Genomic DNA, 9,299 nt, shown 5'->3' with positions numbered 1-9,299 from the left:
ATGGCTCAGTGCCCTGGGCAAGTGCCCCGGATGCTCAGCCTAATCGCCGGCCCTGCTTGAGATACAGGTAACAATGAGGTAAATGCACAACTGTAGCCATTATTAGACTTCATTTGTTAACTTTACAACAACTCACTTTTACTTTCAGTTCCTCCCTTTTGTTCTTGGTGCATGTGCATATATGCAGTGTTTCTGTTGACTCTTCCTGTTTATATGCTGCTTGCAACACAACAAATGCCAACTAATGACAGTACTTTAATATATAAGGTAAAATACAAATCGTCATGAAAAGTACCACGACACTTCAGAACTGTACTGATGATGTGGAAGTGATTGGAAAAGAAAATTACAAGATAAAAGAGGACTGAAACCAAAGAGAGCATCAGGACTGTGGCAGTGGCATTGTGAACACACAGAGGTCCGTGCTTATTTACAACTGCAGGAGTATTTCTAATAGGAGTCACAGAGCTACAGGAAGGAAATCACTGGTCAAAGGGTTTACAAGCAACAAAAACAGATGTGAGGTTAGAAACCCAAAGATGGGTCTTCAGATTGACTGCTGATAAGTATTTCAGCTGTAATGATGACTACGTCTTCTGTGAGCTTTCAGGGGAGGCGTCACTGTGATCAAATGCAGAGTTACAATAGGATGACATGCAAATGAGATCTTCAGGCTGAGAATAGATTCACGTAGTTAAGTTTGTGAACATCAGCTGTTGTTTGCATTTTGGTTATTTCTACACAGAGTGTGAATTGCTTCTGGGACATAACATTTTATATCAGCCTTACACTTTACAAACCTGCAGTCCTTTGTGTGAGGAACAGGAAGGAGGATTAGTTGTGTTCAAGCCTGAAGATTCGATTAACTGGTACTGCTTGGTAAGCTAATATTTTTGTATTTTAATACTAAACTGTGATAAACCTTTATCTGATTGGAGTATGAAAAGTGACTGCGACTAACATAGGTGAGGTGTTATTAATGTCTACAAAACCGCAGGTTAGAATTTTTCAGTGATTCTTTAAAATGTATAATTGTGACAGTTTTGCATACACTACATTACCAAAGTAATTGCTCACCTGCCTTGACTCACATATGAAGTTAAGTGCCATCCCTTTCCTGACGTTGGTGGAGAAGGCCTGGCTCTCAGTCTCCGCTCTGATTCATCCCAAAGGTGTTCTGTCGGGTTTTGGTCAGGACTTTGTGCACTGGTGCAGTCATGTTGGAAGAGGAAGGGGCCCGCTCCAAACTGTGCTCACAAGGTTGGGAGCATGGAATTGTTCAAATTGTTTTGATATCCTGAAGCATTCAAAGTTCCCTTCACTGGAACTAAGGGGCCATGCCCAACCCCTGAAAACAACCCCACACCATGATCCCAACTCCACCAAATTTCACGCTTGGCACAATGCAGTCCGAAATGTACCGTGCTCCTGGTAACCTCCAAACCCAGACTCGCCCATTAGATTGCCAAATGGAAAAGCGTGATTCATCACTCCAGAGAACTCCACTGTTCTATAATCCAGTAGCGGTGTGCTTTACACCACTGCATCCGGCACTTTGCATTGCACTTTGTGATGTGCGGCTTGGATGCAGCTTCTCTGCAATGGAAACCCATTCCATGGAGATCTCTGCGAACTGTACTTTGGCTAATCTGAAGGCCACATGAAGTTTGGAGCTCTGTGCAGAAAGTTGGTGACCTCTTTGCACCATGCGCCTCAGCAACTGCTGACCCCTCTCCATCAGTTTACATGGGCGACCACTTCATGGCCGAGTTGCTGTTGTTCCCAAAATCCTGTGTTTGCTGGGTTTTCCAAGACGTACTATTCCTTGGTTTAGATAAAACAGTATCGGAGTATCGGAATGATTTTTTTCATTTTATGTCATGCCAAAGGCATTAATGTAGAGAAGTAAACTATTCCCGCTAACTGTTGATGCAAACAGAGATTTTCATTTATGTTTGTGGGTTTTTTTCTTTTTCTATCCAGGTCGGGTATGGAGTCTGTCGTAAAGAGCGAGATCATTCTGGCGGTCAGCATCGTTTCCTTCCTGATCGGCTTCCCTGCCAATCTCCTGGCTCTCTTCGCCTTCAGTTCAAAGATCCACTCCAAACCACATCCGACAGACATCCTGCTGCTCAATCTGGCCGTCTCTGACCTGCTCTTCTTGATCATCCTCCCTCTCAAAATGCATGAAGCTGCTTCTGGCATGGTATGGACCCTGCCAAACTTCATGTGCTCCATCACTGAATTTCTTTTTTTCTCTTCGATCCATACCAGCACGCTGCTCCTAACAGCAGTCAGCGTGGTCCGCTACGTTGCAGTCGTGCACCCAGTCTCCTACCACAGATTGCAGAAACCCATGTACACGGTAGTAATCGCCATTGTGATCTGGCTGACCTCTGTAGCTCACTGCAGCATTGTATTCATCACCCAGCACCACCCATCCAGGAATAACTCTCACGTGTGCTTCGCGGACTTCACAGAAGAGCAGCTGAGGGTCCTTCTACCAGTGCGTTTGGAGATCTTCTTTCTGCTTTCCCTTATCCCTTTAGTAATTTGCTTTTACTGTTACACACACTGCATCGTAGTTCTGTACAGCCACCCCAGGATATCCAGTCAGAAGAAGCAGAGGGCCATAGGCATGGCGCTGGGGACCCTCGCCGTCTTTCTCGTTTGTGTTTTGCCGTATAGCTTCTCTCATTTATGGGGTTACGCACAGGGTGTGAGCCCAAGCTGGAGGGATTACGCCTTACTGCTCTGCACTTTAAACACATGTATCGATCCGATCATTTCTTACTTTTCCTCCTCTGCCTTTCGTTGCACTAGTAGAAGGCTCATTCTCAGAAGAGCTGTACAAGTAGTTCCAGATCAGCAAAGGCCATGCACAACCTCTGGCGATGAGTAAAAGATCGTTTTAATATTGTGAATGAATATCAAGCTTCAGCATTGCTGTTTTTGTGTGAATCATTACAAGATCATAAATTGTGTATGTACACATTCAGTTGTTCATTTTGGAAAAAATAAAAAGTAAAACTTTGAAATTCCTTTATGGGTTTAATGTAGCCTAATACTGTCTTCTTTTCCAGATATCTGTTGACAATCGTAACACAAAACCACAAGTCCGTTTTGAGCACATATGCAAATTTCCAATTTTTATTAACTGCCAGCATGTTGTTTCTTTTTGCATGTGAACAGAGACCCTCTGTGGATTTTCCACATTATTTCCAGTGTAGCTTAACGTGGGCCAGCCACTCTTCTGCACTCATGCATTCTGAAGGCACACATGTAGAATATACCTGCAAAACCAAACAAAAGTTCACCGTTACTAGAGCGTATGGTGCACAGCAAATTTCCCAGTGTTGAATTAACTCTGAAAGTGTTAAGAGTGGTCTCATATATATACTGTTGTAGTGTTAAATGTAAGTGTTAAAATATACACTTTAAAGTGTTCATTCTAAGAATTAACACTGTATAGAGTTAAATAGGAACACTGGTCAACAGAGAGGAATATTAATATAACTCTATCGAGTGTCAGCATTACAAAATTAACACTGATCAGTGTTGAGATTTTAACACTACGAAAGTGTATATATGACACCACTCTTTAACACTTTCAGAGTTAATTCAACACTGGGAAATTTGCTGTGTGGTCATCAGACCATCTGTTTCCCACAGAGAGGTCACGTGAAACCAGAACAGACCGTGTGTTTATCAACCAACCTGCAAAGAAGGTCATGAGCAGTGCCACCCAGCCTAGTATGTAGGACCAAGAGAAACGCCAGTCACCAAAGCGCTTGCCCAGGAAATTCACTGTCACCCCGGTGTAAATGGCCATTGCAAGCAGTACAAAGAGAGCTGGAGTGATTGACAGAAAATGACATGTTAGAATTTCATATCTCTCGGGTAATGTTCACTTAAAACTTATTTAACTTTGTTATGTAACTTGGTTTCTGTGTAACCGCTGGTCAGCTTACTACCTTAGGAGTATTTAGGCTCTGTGGAGGGGGGCTCATCCACCCACTTACCTGCTCCGATACAACATTCATGGTTAATGTGGAGTCAAAAACTAAATGTGGCACTGAGTGGTGACTGTTTCCATGACTCACTTGAAATAAAGAACATGATTCCGGCAGCGAATGAGCAGTTGAACCTCTCAAAAGCAGAGAAGTGGGCAAATGAGAGGATTCCTGCAATGATGCCAGCGAAGCAAGACATGGCGGACAGGATCATGAAGGCACGAGTGGCGTTCCAGTAGGCTGAGGACGGACAGAGTACTATCAATGTATGTGCAGGAAGTAGCTCGATAGATGATTACAAACACATATAGACGGAGTTAAAGCCAGTTAAGGATTCAATGACACTAAATAGCTCGTCTAATATCTTGTTTATTACACTGCACTATGATTCCAAGGGTGGAAAAATGTATCATTTCAAATAAATACTGTATTCCAGAGGTGAAAGACTTGTAAAAAAAAAAAAAAAAAAAAAAAAAAACCCACACAACTGAAAGAACATCATTCCTATATGTTGTGTAACTGAACTGTGTTCTGCATCATTACTGAAAGACAAATGATGTTTCTTTAGAAATGACAGTGTTCATTGTGGTAAAACATTAATAGCTTTGCTGATATCACGCTTGAATAGGTTGAGGAAGTGGGGTTACCAGAGCTACATGGTTTATGTGACACACTATTTATGTACTGAGGGAAGTAAGTAGTCAAAGTAAAGCCAATGCTTTACTTTGGAACAATGCCGGCCGGATCTAAGGATCATTGCAAACTTTGTGGATGACCTCGGTTTGTTGCAGGCCTACCTGGACTGGGTGGAGGAGATTCGGGTAGACAGAGACTAGATGGACTCGGTGAAGAATGCAGACGCCCTGCAGTCGGTGCTGAACGGACTCCGGGTGGCAGGAGTGGAGAAAGGAGAAAACGCAGAGAAGGCCAAGGAGCTCCAGGGAAGACTGAGGAGTTACTGAAGTTCTCCACAGATCTGATGGGAAAGAAATAATAATTTTGTGTGAGCTCAATGAGAAGAGTGAAAATCAAATCCTGTTTAGTCAAACTACATTGCATAGTCCAAGTATTTGGCCAATATATTTCAAAACATCCCTGATGTCAACCAACTTTTCCGTCACGTTAGTAGCTGACCCTGACACTGGTCTGAGTACCTGTAGGCCTTGACAGTGGAGGGGGCCCTGGCGCCCTGGATGGTGGACACCACCGCTGGGGGGAGGTCTAGTTCCACTGGCCTCACCCGCTCAGCCTCCAAACCAGGAGCCTCCCGTCTAGGAAGGGGCGGGAACGAAGGGCGCCCCCTGCTTGCAGAAGCGTCGGGCCCATCGCGAATCGGCCACGGGTCCCCGACCGCCAACTGAACTAGGTCCGGAAACCACCGCGCACTCCGGGTGTCCGGAGCCACTACGATCATGTGGAGACTGTGCACTCTCACCCTGCACAGAAGCGGGGTCAAGAGGTGGGCCGGAGGGAATGCGTACAGGAGGCCCGGAGGCCAGGTCCTGTGTGCGAAGGCGTCTACCCCCAGAGGGGGTAGACGTCTGACGACCTGAGCGAGAACCAGAGTGGGCACTGTGCGTACTCTGCACTGGCGAAAAGGTCTGCCACTGGGCATCCGAACCGGTGCCAAAGCTGGGCTGCGACCCATGGGGACAGGCCCCACTCGTCTTAGAGTGGGCCTCCCCGGGACATCCTGTCCGCACCGACGTTGAGAACCCCGGGCACGTGTTGCACTCTGAGAGACGTGAGGTGCCAGTCCGCCCACAGGAGGATCTCCGCCGCTTTTCGGTGAAGAAGGGGAGACCGAGTCCCCCCCTGCCTGTTCAGGTACGCAACCACCGTGGTGTTGTCCAACCTGACAAGTACGTGGCTGTCCTTCAGCCTGGCTTGGAAATGGAGCAGAACCTTCTGCACTGCAGTCATTTCCAGCACATTGATGTGAATGGGAGTAGAATCCCAAGCACTGCCCACTGTGTGGTGGTCTAGGGTGCCTCCCCATCCTCCGAGAGACGCATCCGTGAACACCTCGACGCAATGCGACACGCAGCCCAGGGGAACTCCTTGCATCAGGAGAGCCAGATCCATCCAACAGATGAGATCCTGGCGTGTGTGGGGCGGGATCGAGAGCCTTCTGCGACCGTCCCGCGCCCCCACGTAGCGGCGGCGTGCGAACCACCGTTGCAGCCTGCGCATGTACAGGAGGCCCAACCTAACCACCGGGTGGGCAGCAGCCATCAAGCCCAGGACGGTTCTGAACAATCGGACCCTGACCAGGGGTGTGGTCATCACAGACCTCAGGGCTGAGAGCAGGGAGGTTCGTCTCTCCTCGGAGAGACGGGCCGTCATGGAGAGCGAGTCCAGCTCCAACCCCAGGTAAGCCGTCCGCTCAGCCAGGGTGAGCGCGCTCTTGTGTCGGTTCACCGTGAACCCCAGGAGCTCAATGTGGTGCAGGACCTGAGTCGTGTGCAGCACAGCCTCCTGCTGGGAAGACCCCAGTATGAGCCAGTCGTTGATGTAGGTGAGGATCCTCAAACCGTGACAACGCAGGGGCTCCAGCGCTGCTTCGACACACTTGGTGAATGTGCGAGTGTGGCAGGATGAGTGTGTGTATAGTGTTGTTTTCCACCTATTGGCTGGGGGCGCTATAAAAACCCCTCGTACGTCTGTGTCGTCCTCTGGTTCTTGCACTTCCGGGTTGGCGCTGGCTGGTAGTGGTGTTCCGTGAGAGCAGGTAAAGGCTAATTCCCCTTCTATGATATATATCGTATTGGTCCTGATGAAAGTTATGCTTTGCAGTATCGCGATAGCTCCGGGGGAGTGCGTCAAGCGCATGCCGCAGCAGCTGTAGGTCGGGCGCATGGGTCCCGATGGTCCGGTGCTGGTCTGAGCATTTGCCCCGCTAACGGATGTAGGAAGCGGTATGTTGTTGTGGTAACTGTACGTTAATCAACAGGTGTGCAGGCTGTAACAAGTCCTTTTTTATTAGGTTCTGCCCTGTTAAGGCCCCGTTTCCAGCGCAGGCACACCACAGCTGTCTTTGTCCGTCCTGGAGCTGCTGTCATGTCAAAATGTTTGTCCTGTGTCGTGCCCTCTATGCGGCGGCATGTTGTTGTGGGCCAAACCGACTGCTCACAGGACTCTGGACTGAAATGAAGCGCTCGCTGCTGGAAATTAAGTTTTTTAAAATGATAATTTAAACTAACCCAGCTAATAAGAAAATAAATAATTGTCAACTTGGAACCTTTGTCCTCCTTTTGTCAAGCAGTGAACCGGTGTGTCCTTCTGTGTTACTGTGAAGGCTAAGGAGAACGACTACAATATCATCCAAATTGATCTCACATACCATTCTGCTACACGAGGAGCAAGAAAATAGCCGAAAGGGAGCCGGGTGTATTGAAAACACCTGTCTCCCACGGCGAACCTGAGGAAGGGCCTGTGCCTCCTCAGAATGGGGATGTGGAAGTAGCCGTCCGTCAGGTCGACCGACGTCATCCAGTCCCCGGGCCAGATGCACTCCAGGAGGTGACAGTCAGCATGCGGAACCTCCTGGTGGCTATGTGAGTATTGAGGACCCACAGGTTCAAAATGGGTCTCACTCCCCCGGACTTCTTGGGAACCAAGAAGTAGGGGGAATAGAAGCCTGAGTGCGCCTCCTCCGCTCAGCTCCGTGACCGCACCCCGGTGGAGGAGTGAGGCTATTTCCACTTCGAGAGCGGCCGCCCCCGCAGGGCATGCGAGCCGCGTACGAAGGAAGCCGTTGACAGGCGACAGGCGAACTGCAGGGCATAACCATTTCTCAGCGTCCTGGACAGCCAGGGAGAAAGTGGACCCAACATAACACGCCATGTGTGAAAACGGAGCGTGAGTGGTTGCACTATGGCCTGGGGGGACGGCCCACCCGTCCTCCCGGCCTCGGGAGACGGGGGGCCCCTACAAAAGGGCCGTGGAGGGGGCGTCCCGTGCTCGAGCGCGGGCGGCCGCTCCGGGGCTGTGGGCCGACTCTTTGTTGGAGTAGGGCTGTCGCGGTAAACCGGTATTGACGATAATCGTGGTATTAAAAAAATGAAATTTCAATATCATGTTCAAAATGCGGACATGATAATATCGCATAGAGAATCTAGTGCCTCTCGAAACGTGCTGAAGTGTATTTTCAAAATCCGCTTCTGTTCTTCCGCCCTGCTTCGTCTCCCTCCTGCAGCCCCCTCTCCCCCTCCCCTCACATAAACACAGCAGAGCAGCGGTAGCAGCACCACTCCTAGCGAGCATGGCTCCCAGTTAGCGAGCGTCACGCTCTATCCTAACCCGAAAAAAGTGTGTTTAGCAACACTGACTGCAAGTTGATGCAAGCCGGGTAGCAGTGGGGCCCCATTAGGTAGGTTCCAGACGTGTCACTGTAATGTGTCCGGGCGGTTTCAAGTTGTGTCGCTGATATCCGCCGTCTTCTCCGCCGGCCCCCTTCTAGCAACTAACCGGTGAGTACTCGGAAAAGGGCCCCATGCCAGGGATTTTCAAAACGTTGTCATTGCAGCGTCTAGTGTAGCGCCTTAAATGTGTCATTGAAATTGACTGATGTCAGCCGTCCCTCGGGGCCCCCTTCAGCTCGGGGCCCTAGCCAGTAGCGGCGCCTCTGGCTGGAGAGAAGCAGCTGCTGCGCTCATTCCACCTCGGATTTAAACAAACAAAAATCCTCAGCAGTGTGGTGGTGGGACAGGATTTCACCCCAACAGGGCTGTGGGTTTTCAGAACCCACCAACCCGACATAAATTACGCCTCTGCTGTGGATCCTCTGTTAATCAGTTCATCAGATTTTAATTAGTTGAGTGTAACTACACTTCTGGTATCCAGCTGTACAGTTACTGTTCTCATATTGTTTCAACGCCTCATTTGACAGGTATTCTGAATGTAATTCATCTGGGAAAAGAGAGAAAACAAACAAAAATAAAATTAAACATGAATCTGAATGTTTGTACCATTATTAGTTAAATTTTTGCTGATATCGTGATAATATCGTTATCGTGATATTTTTTGCCCATGATAATCGTGAAGACAAAATTTGATATCGTGACAGCCCTATGTTGGAGACAACCCGGGCAGAGGCCGCGAGAGCGCTGCGTTTCCCAGGTCGCTGGCCGTGGTCCTGAAACCGCGGCTGAGACACTCCAGCAGAGGCTGCGTGACTCCGGAGTCTTCCGGGTCACTGGCCGTGGTCCTGAAGCCGATCGGAACGCTGAATAACAGGACGCCTTGCGGCGATAACCCGGAGCGGAACGACTCTATTGCCCCGAC

At 48.8% G+C, this 9,299-nt stretch overlaps 2 protein-coding genes across 2 annotated transcripts; one reads left to right on the top strand and one right to left on the bottom strand.

The window, feature by feature from the left end:
* The first annotated feature begins 791 nt into the window (after positions 1-791).
* Positions 792-2,902, top strand: LOC115396465 (free fatty acid receptor 2-like). The gene is made up of 2 exons (XM_030102345.1): positions 792-879; positions 1,984-2,902. Exon 2 carries the CDS (start codon positions 1,991-1,993, stop codon positions 2,900-2,902), a length of 912 nt encoding a protein of 303 aa, XP_029958205.1. The 5' UTR covers positions 792-879; positions 1,984-1,990.
* Positions 2,903-3,231: 329 nt separating this feature from the next.
* Positions 3,232-4,254, bottom strand: LOC115397089 (lens fiber membrane intrinsic protein-like). Its single transcript, XM_030103260.1, has 3 exons — positions 4,104-4,254; positions 3,718-3,852; positions 3,232-3,293 (listed from the first exon to the last, which is right to left on the bottom strand). Exons 1-3 carry the CDS (start codon positions 4,225-4,227, stop codon positions 3,232-3,234), a joined length of 321 nt encoding a protein of 106 aa, XP_029959120.1. The 5' UTR covers positions 4,228-4,254.
* Between the last annotated feature and the right edge of the window lie 5,045 nt (positions 4,255-9,299).

The sequence above is a fragment of the Salarias fasciatus genome, chromosome 11, assembly GCF_902148845.1.
Source record: "Salarias fasciatus chromosome 11, fSalaFa1.1, whole genome shotgun sequence".
Taxonomy (NCBI): Eukaryota; Metazoa; Chordata; class Actinopteri; order Blenniiformes; family Blenniidae; genus Salarias; species Salarias fasciatus.
This window is presented reverse-complemented; position numbering and strand designations above follow the sequence as displayed.

Bases quoted from the DNA above. Each gene is read 5' to 3' on its own strand.
- LOC115397089 (XM_030103260.1), bottom strand. From the start codon at position 4,227: ATGATCCTGTCCGCCATGTCTTGCTTCGCTGGCATCATTGCAGGAATC. The intron at 3,853-4,103 runs GTGAGTCATGGA...CAATCACTCCAG, and splicing joins AATCATGTTCTTTATTTCAA to CTCTCTTTGTACTGCTTGCA. The intron at 3,294-3,717 runs GTTGGTTGATAA...TTGGTTTTGCAG, and splicing joins GCTCATGACCTTCTTTGCAG to GTATATTCTACATGTGTGCC.
- LOC115396465 (XM_030102345.1), top strand. From the start codon at position 1,991: ATGGAGTCTGTCGTAAAGAGCGAGATCATTCTGGCGGTCAGCATCGTT.